The sequence below is a fragment of the Fringilla coelebs genome, assembly GCF_963513975.1.
Source record: "Fringilla coelebs genome assembly, chromosome: 23".
NCBI classification, from domain to species: domain Eukaryota; kingdom Metazoa; phylum Chordata; class Aves; order Passeriformes; family Fringillidae; genus Fringilla; species Fringilla coelebs.
Genome location: NC_140049.1, coordinates 5,595,127 through 5,616,116, shown reverse-complemented (window position 1 = coordinate 5,616,116; position 20,990 = coordinate 5,595,127). Strand labels below are relative to the sequence as shown.

At 49.3% G+C, this 20,990-nt stretch overlaps 1 protein-coding gene across 1 annotated transcript in view; it reads right to left on the bottom strand.

The window, feature by feature from the left end:
- The window catches only part of LGR6 (leucine rich repeat containing G protein-coupled receptor 6), a 163,247-nt gene that overhangs the window by 45,773 nt on the left and 96,484 nt on the right, over positions 1–20,990 (bottom strand). The window contains exons 5-6 of the mRNA XM_084220828.1: positions 10,458–10,673; positions 505–576 (exon numbers count right to left, since the gene is read on the bottom strand). Coding sequence (XP_084076954.1) covers positions 505–576; positions 10,458–10,673 — 288 coding nt within the window. The remainder of the gene's footprint in view (positions 1–504; positions 577–10,457; positions 10,674–20,990) is intronic.

Here is a 20,990-nt window from a genome sequence, read left to right as displayed (position 1 = left end):
AGCTTGACAGAAGGCTCACACAGTGTGTGTCTGTATGTAAACTTTGAGATAAGAAATGTTGACTTAGAGATGTTATGGGATAGGACATTGTTGAGAGAGAAATGGAACTAGAAATAAGTTTCAAAGGATGGTTTTGTTAATAAGACTAGATACTTTAGAGAAATAGAACTGTGAAAGATGCATTGTAGTTTGACCCACAAAGGGTAATTTCAGATGATTGGCTTTAAGGCATTTAAGGCATAGTGTGGCAAAAAGCTGATAGGCCAAGAAATGCTTATAATATATTGTAATTAGAAAATAGTTGGCTTCTGATTGTGATAGTGTGAATTATAACACTCATTGTCTCACCCTTCTCATGACAGTGAAAATAAAATCAAAGTTTTTAAAACACCTCTCAGTTACCCCATCTGTGGGTCAGAAAAGGGGTTAATCTGCCAATGCATGCTGTGCTGGGGGATGAGCACACCCCCTGATTTTAGGGCAGAGAATGAAACAGGCACTCACAGGGTTTCCAGGCTGTGCAGCCCATCAAAACCGTTGGCTCCCAGGCTTTGGATCCGGTTGTTGTGCAGGTGCCTGTGGACAAAACAGAGATGGTCACTGGGGGTGCAGGCTGACCTTTTCCTCTGGTCCAGAACATCCTGTAAGCTGAGCACAGCCTGGGCTGGGATGCCAAGGGCCCTTATGGGGTTCCCTCTCTTACCCCATGAGACACATGTTGTGTGCAGAAGTGCTTGCAGAGCTACAGAGCTCCCATTCCTCTCAGGAATTCCAGGCCAATGTAGGAGTTTCCCTGAGATCTCCACCTTCACAGCTGCCAGGTGGCTGTGGATGAACATGCTTAAGCAAGAAGCTTCAAGAAACACCCTAGAGCTCAGCTTAGCCTGGGCTCAGCCCATCTGTGGCCTCAGCAGCTGTTCATGGGCACTGGGTGCTACCTAAGGACACAACTGTATTTGGACTACTTGGAGTCAGTACCAGCAAGAAGACTTTGAGTGCAAAATCATCCTGTTAGTCACAGTTTATTATCTTTACATGTGAAAGGAAAAAAAAAAAAAAGAAAAGAAAACAAGAAAACACTGCCAGTTCTTGGACCAGCTCCAGTTTGATTGCAATGAGAGTTGTCTTCAGTTCAGTGCTTCAGAGTGCCTGGCTGAAGTACTGGGGCTATGCCACAGGCTGATGCAGATTCTCTGCACTATAGGAACAGTTTTTTTCTGTTCCCCTTCATCCTGCTGCTACATGCCACAAACATCTAGTGCTTACAGGCTTGGGAGCTCCCAACCTTAACGTTGGCACTGGGAAGCCATATGCTGGGGGCCCCTGCAAAGGCACCTGGGGTAATTTTGCCTTGGAAGCTCTGGAGGTGATGAGTTTCTGGAGTTCTGGGTTCTGTGTTTCCCTCACTCCCTTGTCTCAGTCTTTTGGCAAACCCAAGGCCTTAATCCCTGGATTCCTCATCTTGGATTATCAGAGGCTCTTGTGTATGTGTGCACATCTCAGTGCTTCTTCCATATCACTTCTTTTGCAGCTATGAACTTGTGGCTAATTGTGCATCCTCCTCTGAATCCCACTCAAAAGTATCTCTGAGTTCATGGACAGAGTTCCTGTGAGCAGTCTGAGAAAAGTCTGCTGAAAATCAGGAGAAGACAACCCACTGCTGCCCAGTCTGCACTTCTATCAGCCTGCACTTAACCCCCTTGGTGATGCCCTGTGTGCTAACTGCCCACCAAGGTCTCTCAGGGGGGGTTTCCCCATCAGTTCAGATTCTCTTTTAACCCCAAGTCCATGTGGTGAATTGCTGCCATACCCCTCCCCTCGGGGATCCTTTTGTCCCATGCCCATGATAGCACTAGCAAGGGATGCACCAGCCTTTGTCCAATGCTGCTGCCTCCTTCCAAGAGCCTGGGGGAGGCTCCATCCTGGCAGGTGGATCAATGATTTTTTCATTATTTGCTTCTTCATCTAAATGTGTCTCAGCTTGAAAAATCTCTCACTCCACCTGGATTTGAGCGTGAGCTCTTTGGCTGAGCACAGGCAGCTCCCACTGCCAAATGTTGTAGGGTAAAACAGGAGGAAGTTGGGAGTGGAGGAGCAGCCAGGCTCTAGGGCAGTTTGGTAGGGGCCTGCAAAACAGAAACCAGCCTGAGAGGGATGTTTGTCATTGGGATGAGAACATACAAACATTTCAGAGGAAGGGGAAGGGAAAGATATCTGATAAAATATGTTTGCTCCTTTGAGCAAACGGGAAAAAAGAAAAGGATGTTGCCTGCAGGAAAACTTGGATTGTGACTTTTAGAGGAGAAAAGAAGCCTGAGATCAAAATGAGAATCTTATGGCAGAGATTTCTCTTTGTCACAAGAAAAGAAGTTCATGCCCAGATGGTTTCCTCCATCAAATGTTAGCACTTCTGGTCATGCTGCCTTCTCTTCAGTGGGTGCTGCAAACCACTTTGAGTTCCTTTGCCACTGGGTACTGCCTTTGGCAAAGAGAGGTCGGGGTCTGGAGTTGCTGTGGGATCACATGAAGAGGTACCACAAGAACCCCATGCCCCAAACCCTTGTCTGCTGTGAGGGGACAGTGTGGGGACAAGGGAAAGCTGAATGCCAGGGAAGGTGTGAGCTCCCTGGAGCTTTGTCAGGACAGTGTGATGGACACCTTGTGTGAGCTTGGACACCTTGTGTGAGCTTGGACAGGCTGCCCAGCTGACTGCTATCACTGCAGTCAGGCAAGGAGACAGCAGAGAAAAGCAATCACCTGCTGTGTTTATATTTGGCTCTAGAGTGCTTTGTTTGGAGGCAGAGTAATGAAAATCATCCGAAGGAAGTTCTTTGTTGGTGAGAAAATTATGAACGACCAAAAAAGGGAGTTATAAAAAAATTTGCTGTCCAAGTTGAACTCTAGAGTTACCCAACCACATGGCAATAATAGAAACAAGAGAGCTGGAAAGGTAAACACTTGAAAAGACGTTCCTGTCTTCCATCCTGCCTTTTTTTTCCTCCTCTGGTAAACAAATTTTAACAAGTGGAATTGCAACATCTCCAGTGCTTGTCAATTTGAGCTCAGCCCACACAACGTTATATTCTGCCCTGTAAATTACAGTTCAGCTGGTTTGATAGCAGCTCAAGGTGCTTGATTCTGGGCTATAAACAACCCCTGTGATGCAAAAACATGGGAAGTCTTTAAGCTTTTAACCAACCAGTCACCTTGGTAAGGGCAATGGGCTTTAGGAGCTGGGTCTCTTCCTTTGCAGGTCGGTGCTATGGGGTGAGGGTGGGTTTGGGCAATTACCCATGGAAGGCTCTGCCCAGGATGAGGACAGGCACTGCTGTTTTGTGGGCTGGCTGTTCTCAGCCATGCACTTCCATCAGAAACAGGAGCAGCCATGGTCACACTGAGCCCTGGCAGGGTGGGAGCTCCCAGGAGCTCCTGCAGCAGCACAAGGGCTCCCACCTGCCGTGGGACAAGCGAGCTCTTCTGCTGCCAGGTGAGCCCTTGCTGAAACCAGCATCAATGACAGTGGCTGCAGAATCCCACATGGGCTGGGGAGGGAGGCTGCAGCCTGGCTGCTGCCTCAGGTGGTGAGAATTTAGGAACAAAGCAGAAAAAAACTCAAATGCTACAAGATTAATTCTGACCCACAATAAGAAACATGCAACGGATTCTAGAAGGATGTTCTCTCCTTGCCAACAATTTCTTATCATAAATTGGGAATAAATGGGATTTCCCCCCATCATTCATGCATCACCCTTAGTCAAATTGGTTCAGTTTTCATCTGATTCTTTTCCATTTAGTTTTTCAATGAATTCAAAAGTCCTGGAAAACACTCTGAGAGACAGCCCAACACAGGCATAGCTTCAACTCTGGCAATGCCACCTCCAAGGGGACTGCACATTTTCAGAAGGGAAGCAAGCTGAGCTAGTGCCCAAATACTACTTTAATGAAGGTGCTTGTCTATATGGGCAGGGAAAGGAAAATTGTATCAGCATCTGCATTGAACACTGGTGAAAGCAGATCTGGCAGGACAAACATGGTGCTGATACCCACACTGGTAACTGGATGTCAATGAACTGAAATGGGTGCAGAGAAGAGCAACAAAAATGATCCAAAGGTTGGAAAAAAAATAGGATGAAGACTTAGAGAACTCAATCTGTTTAGCTTATTAAATAAGATCAAGGGGATGAGTGCAGTGTAATGTATAGGATTCTTCCTGGTTAGAAACTGGGTACTAAAATGGTTCTGTGATTTAGCAGAGAAAAGAATAATAAGAACAAATGTCTGAAGTCAAAGCCAAAGAAAATTCAAATGGGAAATATGAGTGGGTTTTTTTTTTAACACTAAGGATGATTAACCACTGGAACAGACTACAAAGAGAAGTGGTGGATTTGCCATTGCTTTCATTTTTAATGACTTCATTTTTTTTCTTCTCAAAAAGGACAAATGCAAACATTTTCCATCAATTATTTGCATTAGATGATTTGAACCAAGCTCAAATCTGACATCATATGAATTCTCCCCTGACGAGCCACTGCCATGATGAGCTTCCATCTTTATTGTGACAAAATTGTCCTTCTCCTCAACTTGGCCATGGATAAGTACAGAAATCTAAATCATAAATGGTGCAAATTCCATGGATTGTTTCCATTGCTGGAGCACCAGCATGAGGCTTGCCTGGTGAAGAATAAAGCTCGATCAGAAATGACATTCTCAGGGTGCATTGGAGCACGACTTGCTTCTTCCTCAAGTGCTGGAGAAGGAAATCCACTTCTGCCAAGGCAGCAAGCTTGGTCCTCTGGGAGAAAAGGCACTTTTGCCAATAAAAAGGCTCATGAATGGGACCCAGATGTCCCAGGCAATATTGTTCTTAGTGATAATGAATTGCACATGCATGGCACTCCCTGCCAGCACCAAAGTTCCCAATAACTTCTCAGAGAGACACTGGTAACCCTCTTGCACAGGTGAGGGCAGGGATTCACAGGCTCATCCTGCACCAGGCTGGGCTTTGAGTGCTAGGAGGCCCCAGGTCCCACAGATGTCACTGAAATGACTGATGATCAGCTTCCCTGGAAAGCTGGGATGTGTTGGTGGCTGCTCCAACAAGGCAAGGAAGACACTGAAGAGCAGTGGTCCCTTCTGAAAGTCTCAGCCAGAGTTCCACCAGAACAAGGACAAAATGGGAATGGAAACCCAGGAGTCTTGCTAACAAGTTTTCTCTTCTAGCCATTAAACCATTCTGTTAGAGAGAGAGCTGTATTGTGTACTTTAATGACAAAAACTGTAAGAAAGAGGAATTCTACTAAAGATCCTTCATTTACTGTCTTCACACTTGCAGCTGGAAGGTGCTGCTGAGTGACCTTGACAAGAAATTATCAGCTGATATTCAGGTTGTGTGAATGTCAAGTGCAGCAGAGGGGAGAACCAGTGTTCTGTGAGCATACACACTATCAGGCTTTTATACATCTCCAGGGGAGAGGTATTGGTGCTTAGGAGCTATGAAAAAAAGCAAATGAAGTGACAGGGATAGCTAGAAGAGGGGAAATGGGTACAGAACAACATTGTACCATGATATAAACTAGAATTAATTTTTGGCTTTGATGCAGTGTACAGAGTTGGTCTCTCCATCTGAAGGTGTGAAGGAAGAAATAAGTGTAATATGAGAACTAATTTCTGATTTTACACATACAGGTAGTAAGGGCACATGGGGGAAAGAGGGTAATTTTTTTTTTTTAACTGAGAGAGGGTAGATTTAGATCAGATGTTGGGAAAAGATTCTTCTCTGTGGGGGTGGGGAGGCCCTGGCACAGGGTGTCCAGAGAAGCTGTGGCTGTCCCTGGATCCCTGGAAGTGTCCAAGGCCACTGGACAGGGCTTGGAGCACCCTGGGCCAGTGGAAGGTGGCAGGGGTGGAAGAGGATGAGCTTTGAGGTCCCTTCCCACCCAAACCATCCTGAGATTCCTTGTTTCAAACCAGGTAAGTGGATGGGGACTGGAAGAGCTGAGCTGAGGGAAGGGTGCAGTAGACATGACAAATCCAGCAATGGCCCAGAGGAGACGGACACACAGCACAGACTAACTGGTAATGGCACGAGAACAACTTTTCCTTGAGTCCATTTTTTTGACCAGGTAGGCAAGGGTGAGGGTCAGGTCAGAGGTGTGTAGCTTCTCTTTTGCTCCCATTATGGGGCCAAAATGATTCCTGGAGGTTTCCAGGAGCCAAGGCTCCCTGTGGACCCAAACAAGGAAGGATCTGGGTTTTGACCTTGTTTGCTCTAACTTAAGAGGTTCTCTGGTATGTGATGAAAGTAAAACTACCTGAAGATTCTCTCTATCCAGGTCCCTCATTACAGGGCAAACCTTTCTAGTGATTGGCCCGTTTTGAAAAGTTCACTCTGGCTCTGTGTCCCACACACATCCCAGCATTTCTGCTGAGAGCTCCTTTGGTGACAGCAGGGAAGAAGGGAACTGCAGCTCACTGCAGAGATGTGGCAGCAAGGACACAAGATCTGCAGCATAGGGGATTTCCTGGCTATGTAAGGTTTTACTTGAGACCTCCTCTGGAGAGTGGGACTGAGAGAGGTGCTGTGATTTCTGGCTTGAGACTTCTTGCTGAATTCAGCTGACAGAGGAAATGAGGGACACTACTGAGAGCTGCTGTCAGGCACTTTGTTGGAGACTGTCAGCACAGCACCATGGGGGTTTCAGATGCTGTCTGCTGAATGAAAAATCTCTTTTGCTCAAGAAAGATGATGATTTTTGTAAAGCAACCTTTACTTCACACAAACCATCAGCTGAAAAGTATTCAGGATTATTTCTGTGTGCAGGTACTAAGATACATTTGGTCCTGAATAGATCAGACTGGAAGGTAACCACCTATTCCCATGAAGTATCCTGATCAAATATCCACCTCTCTTCTGCCATCAAAACACAGTGCCAGCACCCCAGCACACGGAGCCTTTGTTATTTAAGCTGGGAAAGGATGGTGCCAATTACAGAGATTCATGGATTTCATGATGAGTGATGTACATGGGGCTCTGCTCACTGAACAGCCTGCAGCTCTAGTTCGAAGCCTGCAGCAGCAATAGATGGGAATAAGATCAGGGAATTCCTCAACAAAGGTGTCATTTATTAGCAGACACCGAACCTTTAAAGCATTCCAGATTGAGGCTGGGATACTCTGATGTCAGTGCTTGTGGCGGTGCAGGATGGTGAAATGGTTCTGCCCAGGGCACAAGGGTTGTGGAGGAGGAACAGCTGCACCTGGGAGGCTCCTGCCCTCAGCCATGGTGATCCATGGTCAGCCCTGGTCAGCCTTGGTCAGTCATGGTCAGCCATGGTCAGTAATGGTCAGCTGTGGTCAGTAATGGTCGGCCATGGTCACCTGTGGTCAGCCGTGGTCAGCTGTGGTCAGTAGGGGTCAACCATGATCAGCCATGCTCAGCCATGATCAGTAATGGTCAGCTGTGGTCAGCCATGGTCAGCCATGGTCAGTAATGGTCAGTCATGCTCAGCCATGGTCAGTCATGCTCAGCTGTGGTCAGCCATGGTCAGTACTGGTCAGCCATGGTCAGTAATGGTCAGTCATGCTCAGCCATGGTCAGTAATGGTCAGTCATGGTCAGCCATGGTCAGCCATGGTCAGCCATGGTCAAGTACTGGTCAGCCATGGTCAGCTGTGGTCAGTACTGGTCAGCCATGCTCAGCCATGGTCAGTAATGGTCAGCCATGGTCAGCCATGGTCAGCATGGTCAGTAATGGTCAGTCATGCCCAGCCATGGTCAGTACTGGTCAGCCATGGTCAGTAATGTTCAGCCATGCTCAGCCATGGTCAGCCATGGTCAGTAATGGTCAGTAATGGTCAGCCATGCTCAGCCATGGTCAGTTATGGTCAGTTATGGTCAGCCATGGTCAGCCATGGTCAGCCATGGTCAGTAATGGTCAGTAATGGTCAGCCATGCTCAGCCATGGTCAGCCATGGTCAGTAATGGTCAGCCATGCTCAGCCATGCTCAGCCATGGTCAGTTATGGTCAGCCATGGTCAGCCATGGTCAGCCGTGGTCAGTACTGGTCAGCCATGCTCAGCCGTGGTCAGCCATGGTTAGTACTGGTCAGCCATGGTCAGTACTGGTCAGCCATGGTCAGTACTGGTCAGCCATGGTCAGTAATGGTCAGTAACGGTCAGCCATGCTCAGCCATGCTCAGCCATGTCCCGCCTGTCCCTGAGTTCTGGCCAGGCTGTTCAGGAGGGTTTCCCCGTGCCCAGCCCCTCTGCCCTTGCCTTTCCCCCGCAGGGCTCATCCTGGCCCTGCAGCTGGGAGTTTCCGTGTGTGCAGCAGCAGCAGCAGCAGGCACATCCATCTACCTGCAAACGCAGACTTTGGCAGAGGGAGGCACACGCGCCATCTGCACCCTGGTGGGGAATGCCTTCTCTCCAGCTTGGCTGTCTTTTGGGAACATTTGCTTGTCAGCTCGGTGGGTGAGTCTGGAGCAGGGACATGTCCCTGCCTGGGACACAGGAGGGACACTGGGTGACTTTCCACTGGTGATGTGTTGACAAGGGCTTGCATGGAAGCATGGGAGAGATTTATGGGGCCAGTTCTGCCAAACACTTGTGATCCCACAAAAATGCAGCATCGTGTCCCACAGAGCCTGGCAGGATCACACATGTGTTCCCTTCCAATTGTGTGTGGTGGGACATTATTCCCTCCCTTGTGACCTAATGGTCAATGACTTTTATTTCTCAAGCCTGCCTGGTTAATTAAGCAGTTGCTTCTTGCCCACAGTATGGGATGAGCCGGAATGAAAGCAGCATGCTTTGGAGGCTGAAATGAAACCCCAAATGTCAGCTCACCCGCTGAGTGAGCTATTAAAGCTGACTGAAGTGGTTGCATTATGGTGGCCAGGGGTTGCCTTAGAGAATGAGCACTATTGTGGGTGAAAACTACTTTTTTGATTTTTCTCAAGTTGCTTTTTGCTTTTCTCCTAAATAAGCCTTTATGCTTTGTCTAAACAGATGAATTTGATGCTTAATAAAACTCTGAACTGTGCTTTGTCCAAGCACTTTCCATGCTCGATGGTCTCAGTAAACACTTTAAATTTTGAAAGGGAAATAATTGCTAACTTTCACTAAGGCACTACATGCTGAGGTTACTTAACACTCTGCTATCAGTACAAATTACCAGACTAGAGGTGGCATTTCATGTGGATAGAGGAGCTCTAAAGCATTTGGCAATCACACCCGAACTTGCTAATCAACACCAAAGAAGTAATAAGCATCTAATTTGCACATGTGAAGTTCCTTTTAAAGGGAAGATAATCTGTTGATAGAAAGGATGCCCCTCCTGAGCAGCTGCCAGAGGGATCAGTTCCCTTCTGCCGGAGGTTTAGGCTGGTTTGGTGTCTCACTGCCCATGGAGGGAGCGTTCCCATCCCGGAGCAGCGCTGCTCTCCTCAGGGAGCGTTCCCATCCCGCAGCAGCGCTGCTCTCCCCAGGGAGCGTTCCCATCCCGGAGCAGCGCTGCTCTTCCCTACGGAGCGTTCCCATCCCGGAGCAGCGCTGCTCTCCCCAGGCAGCGTTCCCATCCCGGAGCAGCGCTGCTCTCCCCGGGGAGCGTTCCCATCCTGGAGCAGCGCTGCTCTCCTCAGGGAGCGTTCCCATCCCGGAGCAGCGCTGCTCTCCCCAGGGAGCGTTCCCATCCCGGAGCAGCGCTGCTCTCCCCAGGGAGCGTTCCCATCCCGGAACAGCGCTGCTCTTCCCTACAGAGCGTTCCCATCCCACAGCAGCGCTGCTCTCCCCGGGGAGCGTTCCCATCCCGGAGCAGCGCTGCTCTCCCCAACGCTGCTGGGAGATGCTTACAACGCGAACTGGACAGCAACCACCGCAGAACATCTGACCTGCAGATGTACCACACTCATGCAAATAAGCAGGCACTGGCTTGGACAAGGTGTTGACGTTAGACCTTTGGTTTAAAATCGTATTTGGTAATAAAAGGGGGTAGGGGGAAGAGAGGGAGTGAGCTGGTATGTTTTCCAAGAAATTAAAATATGACTTTTCTGACCTGACTGCAGATTGTTGCAGTTTAATTTTTTTTTTTTTCATGTTGCTAGAAATTCCTGTAATTTTAACACAGGGATTGGAGGGAGGAAAAAAAAAAAAGAAGGTTTTTGTTGCTTGAGTCTTCAAGGAAAATAATCTGGTTTTTGTTTCCAGTTACTGATTTTTTTTTTTAATACAAAACATTTCCTAAATTATATCTGGGAGCTTTCTAGCTCTTAGCAGAAAAGTGGGGAAAATATGACAAAAATCAAAAGAGGCAAATTCAGCATTTCATATCAAATGAGGGGGAATAAACCCTCTGCCCCTCACCCTGGGGGGAATGACCAGCAGGGATTCCTGCAGGAGGAGGAGCCCCTGGGCAGCAACTTGTCCCAGCCAAGGCAATAAGAAGTGGAGGAGGCTTACAGCACCACGAGGCTGCTGAGGTTCTGGAAGGCGAAATCGGGGATGTGCCAGATCTGGTTGAGGGCCAGGGTCATGGCCTGCAGCGCTGGCAGGTGGTTCAGGGCGCGCACGGGGATCTCCGTCAGCGCGTTATCGTCCAGCCACAGGTGACGCAGCGAGAGCAGCCCCTCAAAGCTCCTGTCGGGCACCACGGAGATGAGGTTTGCATCCAGGCGGCTGGGGGGGAGAGAAACAGCGGGGGGATCAGTGAAAGCCCTTCCCCAGGTGTTGTGCAAAGGGAACGGGATGGGTTGGTGGCCAAGGAGATTGGACTGGGCTGTAAATAGTGATTAGCATGAGAAGGTGTTGGTGATGCTCCCACCTGTCCTGGGACATGTCTGCCTGTGGGAACCCAGAGCACCACAGGGAATATTTCTCTGTCTGCCCTGGGGTGCCCTGACCCCCAGGGGAGCTCTGACTTTGACCCTCATTCATGGAGAAACTTTCCTAAACTTCAAGATGGACTGGAATCCACAAAAGTGTGAAATAGATTATAGAGAGCAGTGCAGGTGGATCACTTGGTGAGAAATTGAGGTTTTGGGATTTTTAGTGTGTTGTGGATGGAAGCAACATGGAGGGCACAGGGCGTTGTCCAGGGTTTCTTCTTCCTCCTTCTCCATGGGTTTGGGTGGCATGTTGTTATTGGGCAGAAAAGTCCCCATTGGGGGCTCTGTGGGGTCAGTTATTGGGTTAAAATGGAAAATAATCTAGGTGTCAGTTCTTAATTGGATAGTTTAGTTTTAAAAGACCTTGCACCAAGAGATTGTTGGCCATTTTGTGCCTTCTAATGAAAAGCTGCAGAACTCACAGTAGCGAGACTGTTTTACTGATAAGAAATAATGAACACCTGAGTCTGAACATGAACGGCTGTCTCAAGTGCCTTCAGTGCAGACTCAGAGAAACTGATATCTGCCCACCGCCAAGTGATGCCTCAGGTTTTGTCTTTTATATTGTTCAGGTTCTGTGTTGCTTTAGTGTGTGGGTCTGAGCTTCATATAAAGGGATGGTGAGCTCTCTGCACAGAATGGGGAGACAAAACAATTCCTTCTCTAGCTGGGGATCAAGACAAATGATCCAAATCTCCAAGAGCATAAACAATGTGGACTGAAGAGAGAAAAACAAGAAGGATGGGACTGCATGGGCTAAAGCTGTAATTGGACAATTAGCTCCAATATGTAAATGCAGCAAACCTTATAAAAGGGAGAGACCCTGTGATCTGTCGTGCATTTTGTGACCATTTTGGGTTCACCTGGGGTGCAGCCCTGGCTGGGCTCTTGTGCTGCCCAAGGTGGATCCATTGAGGCCTCCTAACAAACCCCTGCTTTATTCTTTAGCTCTGTCCACTCTGTGTTCTAGGCCAGCCTTCTCAAGGCATCACAAGGGCCATCCCCCCTAGATGCTCATTTGGTGCTGCCAGCTGATGGCAGCTGTTTCTGGAGCCCCATGGTTGGGCTGAGTCCCCCCAGGTGGCCCCTGGGCTTGCAGCCACCCCCTGAACTCAGAGCATCAAAGCTGCATCTCCTGGGCTGGGCTTGCCATGGATCTGCCTGAGCAGCGCCAGCCCAGGCTCACCCCCACGGGGGTGCAGGACACCAGGCCAGGAGCCACAGCCTCATTGCAGAAGGGAATGGGAAATGTCTCACAGCCCTGCTTGGGGTCCTGTGTGGGATCCCAGCCACCAGGGGTACCTGTGCAGGAGGCAGACCCTGTGTCACAGGGCAGGAACTGAGCCTGTGCTCTGCTGTCACACCTTTGCGCCTGTCCTCCCCTCCATTTGCCAGTTGCTTCTTTTTTAATCACCATGGAAAGCTTAAGGCTGTTGAATTTGAGGTTTAATTTGCTGAGAAATTTTAATTTTGAACACTTGTTTTTGTTTCAAAATAGAATGACAAGCCAAAAAATATTAAGGTTATTATGAAAAAAAACTTTAAAACTTGGTTTGGGAATCATCTCTCTAAAGACCTTTTATTGCAATGATGGTGAGCAGGATACAATGTGTTATCTGTAGATTTTGAAACCAAATTATAAGAGGAAAATACTTCAAATTTGGACGAAATACCAGGAACCAATTATACAAAATTTTAATTTCCATACACAGCCAACAAAGGTTATTTCATTTTTCCAAGCTATCTAAGGCAGAGATCTCTGAATTCAAATTGCAAAGAGGAAGCACTTTGTCTCTTATCAAAGCATGAGAGAAGGAAATTAACAGAGCTGTCATGGCCCAGCCCTCAAATCAATGATCCTGCAGAAAGGAATGTGGTAAAGAAATCAGTATTCTTTACTATATAAAGTAATATTTTGATAAAAGTTGAACACTAGAGCAAACCCCCAGACACTGTTACCCCCCAGATACAACCCTTCTTCAAAGAGTACTGACATCTCTTAATTTACAGAACACTGCAATAACTGCAGGAGACCAGGGGCCCCATCACGAGTGGGAGAGGGGAGAGGCTGGGGGCAAGCCTTGCTTTCTGCAAGGGGGTGTGGGTGGTATTTCCTGGGGGAAACTTCCTGGGAAACAAACCTTCCCTACACCACAGAAAGAAGCATTTCCTGCCCTGGCTGGACAAATCTGGAGATTTGTACCTGGTCAGAAAAATGTCCTTGAAATGCAGAGTACAAGCTCTGGTCCAGCATCACCTTAGACTGGAATGATAACCCAGGGTGGGTTAAACCCCTATTCCATTGCCTCCCTTTTTCCACATCAATGTATTAACCTCAGAGGGTCGTGGGGCCCTGGCACAGGTGCCCAGAGCAGCTGTGGCTGCCCCTGGCAGTGTCCAAGGCCAGGCTGAATGGGGCTTGGAGCAACCTGGGACAGTGGAATGTGGGGGTTGGAACTGGATGGGCTTTGAGGTCCCTTCCAATCCAAACCATTCTGGGATTCTGTGATTGATTCTGTGGCTCTGTTCAGTTGAGAGGATCACAAAAGCACATCACACCCAAAGCTCCACTCCCACAGGTTTTGTGTCCTTGCTCAGAGGGCCAGCACAGGACAATAGATTTTGATTTTTCCTGTTGAGAGAGTGGGCACTGCAAGTTCTGCCCCAATTTACTTACTGCCCCCCCAACTACAAACAAATCAGAGAATAACATCATTCATCTTCTTGAGATAACAACTCCAAAGAATAAATATCAGAAAAGCAAACTCTGCAGCAGCTCAGAGTAAGGCTATGGATTCTATTCGAAAATATCATCAAAATGCTTTGGGACAAACAAGAACGTTTTGAGCAAAATTAAAACTTCTGCACGAGATGTTAATTTTTGCTTATTTTTTTCCATTCCTTCCTCAGCATAAGAATTCTGTTAGGTTTTGGCATCATAAACTGTTAAAATAATTTAAAAAAAAGCAGCACTGCTTTTTTTTTCCCCCGAGATATTCTTTCATCCAAATCCCTATAAGTTTAATCAAAATTGTTTTAAAGTGAACGCTCAGTTTCAAGTTTAATTCATTAAAGAACAGATGATGAAAATACCCATGAGAATAGTTATAATATCTCAAACCCAAACTAAGCTTTCAGAAATGGAGATGCTAAACTGGAGCCAGGAGCTGGTACACCAGGCTGGGCTGGGACAGGGACAGGGACAGGATAGGAACAGGGACAGGGACAGGGGTAGGACAGGAACAGAGACAGGATAGGAACAGGGACAGGGACAAGGGAGCGAGGTGGAGCCCATGGCTGTCCAACTTTCCATCCCACTTTGCTCATGAGCTCCTGAGTGTGACCCACAAAGGAGTTTGGTTTGTGAAGGTGCCCCAGGACTTGGGGAAGCCATGAATGCTGCTGGCTTTGCTGTGTGGCTGTTTAGCAGCACCCAGGAAAGGCCCTTTTCCCCCCAGGGATGTCCATGGGTATGAGGAGTGCAGCATGGATCCTTGGTGGAGGTTTTTGAGTGCTTGGATCCATCCAAGGAGTTTGTTAACACTCCTGGATGGCTTCTGGCTGTGGACACGCTGCAGCCTCGTGTGTCCACAGCTCTGTGCCTGCACAGCTCACTGCCAGTGAGAGGTCACCCCTGCAGGGCTCAGATAACCCCAGCTCTGCTGCTCCCCAGCCCTGCAGGTGACCTCCTGGTGAGGTGTGATGTGGGAGCTGTCTGTAGGAGGGATGGGGTAGGACAGTGGGGATGGAGGAGAGCAGAGATCTCCAAAGCCAGGGCTTGGAACTTGTGGGTTATTGCAAAGGGCCGGGGTGCAGGGCCCTGCTGGGAGCTGCCAGCCACAGCTCAGAGCAACCCTGAGAGAAGTAAAGAGAGCGGGAAAGAGAGAGAAGGCAAGAGTGTGGTAAAGAGGATGAGAGAGAGCAAGGAAAGTAAAAAGAGCAAAGTTCCTGTTACAATACCATAAATCTTCTGTGCTGAATATTCTAATTCTCACTAACCAACCTAGCCCAAGATACAAATCCTATAGCATCTACATACAGCCTGTAAGAATCATTACATTACCACACTGTGTTACATTTTAAACCCTAAAAACTCCTCTTTGGGCCCCTTCTGCCAGGCTAGCAGGATCTGCTCTGCCCCTTGGAGCTGCCTGCAAGCAGAGGGTGTTGTTCCATCCAAAGAGGATAACCTTCAGCTGGCCATGCCATTGTTTTCCAGTTGTTCAGTAACTGAGGGATCTCAAAGCTGCTTTCATTTCAATCTCACTTATAGTTTCCATATTCTCAAAATCTTTTGCCAGTCAATCATATCTATAAGGCTTTCCTGATTCATCTTCCCCAACATCTGTCCATGAGACACTCTCTGGGGTCACCTTCTGGGGAGGTGTTGGGAAGCTCCAGCCATGTGATTGCTGTCAGTCTGCTCCAGAGTGTGGAGATCAGAGCTCAGATTCCTCAGTGGAGCAAAGGGGAGACTTTCTGCTGGTACAATGAGCTGGACCTGAGAATTGTCAGAATCACCAGCCTGCTTGGACCACAGTACAGCAAGATGCCTCTATCTGGAGCCAGGTAAGTTAAAATCAGGAGCAATGAAGTGCCCAGGTGAAGGCATTTCACGTGCAGCATGATGGGCAGGACTCCTTCTTGCCTTTGCAGCGCTGCTGAGGGGACATGGGCTCAGTGACAGCTGCACTGCTGGCACCAAGGGATGGCTAATTGCTCCTCAGGGAGCTGCTGGCTCTTTCTGCAATAGATGTGCATTCTTTCTAATAAAAGCTGTGCATGTGGGGATTGCTAATTGCTATGGCTTTCAGACAACTCTCTACTCTCTTCTGGAAGCAGAAAAGCTGAAGTTCTTGGCACAGAGTTGTTAGTAATTATATCAATTATACTAAACAAAAACCAACCCAACAGTTCTCTCCTTTCTTCAGTGTGTGACTCTGGCTCTGAAAGTGTTTTGTGTTATGATTTATACCTGAGGTAATTGGGCTGATTAGTGGGTAAATGAGACAGCACAGGCCAGGGCTGGCTCCTCACCTTCCATGGAGATGTTTTAATCTTTATTTCACCAAATCACTCAGTTGGTTTTCCTTGCAAGCTTTAACCCTTTGCTTGCTTGCAGAGGAAGACACCTCTGGCAGAGCTGCTGGATGGCTCAGGAGAGGAGCTCATCCCACACTGCTCTGAGCAGTGCTGTGGGTCTGGAGAGAGGATCACACACAAGGACTCCAGATGTCAGCATGGCCAGGACTTCCAAATGACTTAATGGGCTCAAGCAAGGCTCTGCAGAGTGCTGGCCTGTCTGTTGCATGCAGAAGGAGGTGATTTTAAGTGGGACATTCAAGAACAACAGCTTATGAAAGCCAGCAGCTGCTGAAAGTCTCAGTTTCTGGCTTTAGAGCTGCATCTGCTGCTGAGAGTTCAGGGTGTTTATATGGCTCCAACATGACACTGAGTCAAGCCATAAAAGTGCCTGCAGTCACCTCAGACTTGGGGAACACAGGGGTAGTGAGAGAGGGAGCTGCCTGGAAGGACATGCACAGTCCACTGCTCTGAGGCAGCTTTTCCCTGAGCAGATGTTCACATCTGTGCAGAGCCAGGGTGAGAGGACCAGGTCAGCTCCCAATGTGAGTGTGCCTCAGCTTGCCAGTTGCTTCCCTTCCTGCTGCTGGGGAGTGACAGCCCTGGGGAGGCAGAGGAACCATGTGGGATGGGAAAGGGAAGTGTTTCCTTGGGCAGGGCATTTTCAGGTCAGCTTCATACTGAGTTCCAGGGCTAAGGGCCCAACATGCCTTGGGATAGCCCCTTCATTGCTTGAATGTTGTCTGTGTTTGAAAAATGCTTGTGGAGAAATCAACTGCCTTCTTGTCTGGAGCAGTCCAGAGAGGATGGTGGCATCAGGAACTCTTCTAGAAGGAACCAGGCAAATAAGGAAGTCCTTTTCTAAGGAGAAAAGGTGAGGAGTGGGAGATTCCTCCTTTCCAATGGGCAGAAGACAAGCCAATACCAGCAGGGCAGCCACTGGGGAGGTCTGGCCAGGGGTGGGCTCTGTGCAGTCCTCAGTGCAGTGAGTGAGGTTTGTGTTAATCCTGAGCTGATCTGACATCTTGCATTCTCTGTTTCACAGACCCAGCAGTTTCTGAGAACTGTCTTTTCCCAAGAAATCCTTCCAGAGTGTTTCAGAGGATGTACAAGTGTGTTTCTGAGCTGTTGGTAACATAACTGGCAGAATAACCAGAATAACCAGGGGATAACCAGAACCAGTCTCTCTGTTCCCTGACAGATGTGGTGCAAATGCTTCAGCCTATGACTGACAGAAGCAAATTTACCCGTCTCTTACCATTTCCTTCTGGCTGTGAAGCATTTACAGGGGAGCTGCTGCCTGGAAACCAACAGAAATGCTCAATACCACGCTGTCAGGACATGTCCCAGATTTTGCTGCTGTTTTTTCTTTCCTCACACACATCAGAGTCAATGAGAGACATGTCTGCATGTCTTAGGCCACTGATGTGCAGGAACTGGCCTGCTGCACAGTCTGGGATGTTCCCCACAGCCCAGTCACTACAGGGTACTACACTGGCACCTCAAACTCCAGCCCATCCTCACAGCATTTTTTGCGACACCTTGGGCTCTTATCTCCCTTGATAAAGCTGGAGAAGACTTGCCACTGATGGTCATGGCACTGAGTGGTGCAGGGCTGGGCTGTGCACACCAGGGAGCTCCTCTGTGGCTCCCTGTGCACAGCAGACCCCAGGACACAAAGAAAGGAGATTCTGGAGGGAGAGCTGTGCCCACTGAAGGTGTGAGGGCTGAGCCAGCAGCACCAGAGGAAGCGCTGGCTGCCCACCCTGGCACCCCAGCCCAGGGACACCAGAGAGGAGCTCCTGTCTCCCTGGCCCCAGTGCACACGTGTGTGTGTCAGCTGAACAGAGCTGAGCTCACCAGAAATGTCTAATTGGTGCCTCCAGGCAATCGTGTCTCTCTTCCTGTCTGAGTTTATCTTGAAAGGCTCGGTTGAGTTACCTCCTCTCCCATAATAGGATCTAAGTTCCTTGTAGTAACATAAGAAGGAGGTGATGTCATTGCAGCTCCACTTCTCCGATAACTTCCTAATGACTGGGGCCAGCAGCTCAGCTCCTTTCTCAGGCAGAGCTCCCACTCTGAGTCAGGAGCTGGCTGGGGAGCCCCAGGAGCTGCAGTGCCTGGAGCTGAGGGCACAGCCAGGGAGGGCTCCAGGTCACCCTGCCCGAGGCCACTCTGTCCCCTCTGCCACACTGCCAGCTCCTCTCGTGCTGCTCCTTGTGCCTGCTGAGCCCTGCTGGGTCTGACAGGCAGAGGCAGCAGGGTCTGATCCCTGAGCCTGCCAAGGAACCCAGGGGAGCAACAGGGAGGGTTCTTCTATCAACTGATACCAGGGAGGGTTCTTCTATCAACTGATACCAGGGAGGGTTCTTCTATCAACTGATACCAGGGAGGGTTCTTCTATCAACTGATACCAGGGAGGGTTCTTCTATCAACTGATAGCAGGGAGGGTTCTTCTATCAACTGATAGCAGGGAGGGTTCTTCTATCAACTGATAGCAGCTGGGGGAGAACAAAGGCAGCCAGGAACTGTAGTACTGACCTGGAAGGGTTAAATTTCTACCTGCCTCTTGAGTCTGTGCTGCCATAATGAATTGGAGATTCAGTGGGGAAATGGAGCTTTGGAGTGGTCCCACAGGACGCCATGCTCCTGTTCTGGAAACAGGCTGAGAGAGCTGGCACTGCTCAGCCTGGAGAAGAGAAGGCTCTGGGGAAACCTCAGAGCTCCTTCCTGTGCCTAAAGGGACCTATGAGCAAGATGGGGACAGACTTTTTAATAGGGTCTGTAGCAATAGGACAAGGGGTGATGGTTTTAAGCCAAAAGAGGGGAGATTCAGACTAGATATAAAGAAGAAATTTTTTCCAGTAAGATGGTGAAACACTAACACAGGCTGATCAGAGAAGTGTCCCTTCCCTGGAAACATTCAGGGCTGGATGGGGCTCTGAGCAGCCTGGTGTGGTTGAAGATGTCCCTGCTCATTGCAGGGGATTGCACTAGATGACCTTTAGAGATCACTTGCAGCCCAAAGCACTCTCTGATTCTGTGAATGACACATTATTGCCTGGTAGGCCAGCTCCTCCACCTGGCATCTCTGCCCTGCCACAGGAAGACTCTCAGCCCTCCAGCAAGACTCACAAGTGGTGCCTGGCTCCATTTCCAGCTGGAAACTTGTGAAAACCATCCCAGGCAGTGAATGGAGGTTCAAGACACAAACATGTTTGCAGTTGGCTGTGGAACAGGACCCGGTGAGAAAGTTTGCAGGGCTCTGTTTGGACTGCAGTGAGTCTTCCCTCCTGACTCAATGGGGCATGTTTCTGTGGGAAGCTCTCCACGAGGGATGCTCAGGAAATGAAATCAGAGCAATACCTAGACTCCATACAAAGTGTCTTTGGTGTAGACAAGAGGGCTTTGTTATCCCCGGTTGCAAACACCTCCAAAACCCCTCAGGTCAGAACGGTGCAAGAAGGATTGCCAAAATCTCTGTGCAGCTACAGAAGCTGCTGAAAGCTGGGCAGCTGTGCCAGCTCCCCGACCAGCCTCTCCCTGGGCCCTGGCACTGCCCCTTGGCCGTGGTGCCAGGCACAGGGAAATGGAGGAGGCTCAGGAAGCAGCTGGAGGCTGAGCAGAGTGGCTCAGAGCTCACCAAGCAGCAGGGCCTGCGTGGGGACCGTGGTGTTTGTCAGGCAGGGCAGCTGGAAAGAGAAGGGAGAGCAGCCCTTGGGACAGAAGGAACAGGAGATGCTGTGCTCTGGGAGAGGGGCTCTGAACAGATCTGGGTGCTGGGTCCAGCTCTGGGGCCTTCAGCAAAGAAACACATGGCTCTGTTAGTGTGGGTCCAGAGGAGCCCATGGAGGTGTCCAAGGGCTGGAGCCCCTCTGCTCTGCAGCCAGGCCAGGAGTGCTCACCTCCAGGGAGAGCTCAGAGCCCCTTGCAGGGCCCAAAGGGGCTCCAGGAGAGCTGGAGAGGGACTGGGGACAAGGGCTGGAGGGACAGGACAAGGGAATGGCTTCCCACTGCCAGAGGGCAGGGCTGGATGGGATATTGGGAAGGAATTTCTCCCTGTGAGGGTGGTGAGTGTGGCACAGGGTGCCCAGAGCAGCTGTGGCTGCCCCATCCCTGGAAGTGTCCCAGGCCAGGCTGGACAGGGCTTGGAGCAGCCTGGGACAGTGGAAGGTGTCCCTGCCCATGGCAAGGGGGTGGAATGAGTTGAGCCTTAAGGTTTCTTTATACACAAGCCCTGCCAGGATTCCATCATTCCATGACAGATGTTGCCAGTTTAAGTGTGTCCATTCCTTGCTCATCTCCCTATCTCCAGTTTGCCTGAAGCTCCTCTGTGGTTCATCAGGAGGGGATGAACACAGCTCCTCACACACATGTGAGCTTACACACCAATGCTTGAACACCTGGGACCCATCTTCCTTTGGCACTGACATGGCTATAGTGTGGAGCAACTGTTGTCTCTCATTTCCATGGAGTCAGCACCAGGGACACACAGCATGGCCTGGGTGCTCCTGTGGGTGAGTGAGCTCAGGTTCATGACATTTATGGGTTATTCCATTTCCAACTGGAACTTACTACATGACTTTATGAGGCAGGAGTGTGGATGTGAGCTGTGATTGTTATTTCTTCAGTGCTCACAATGTGCCCAGGACATACACTGGGGGCAACCAAGGCAGCATGTGCCTCTTCCTGAAAGCTCCTCCAGCCTGAGATGGGAAGTGACAGTGTGTTTGAGGAGGATATGAAGCTGCAGTCAAGTTTCAGTGTTTGTCAGAGGGACCTCTGCTTATTGAAAGGTGGGTTCTGCAGTCACTGCAGTGTGGGCAGAGAAAGGGGGAAACAGTCTGGGGAGGTATGTGACCACCAGTGGCCCTGCTGCATTGCCACAGTCAATAGGGAGAAGTTTGGAGGTGACTGCAGCACCTGGTGGGCACAGCCAGGCAGGAACAGCCACTGCCAAGCTGCTGGACAAGCACAGACCCAAACAACTCCCTTGTGCTGGGACCTCTTCATTGGCAGCACAAGT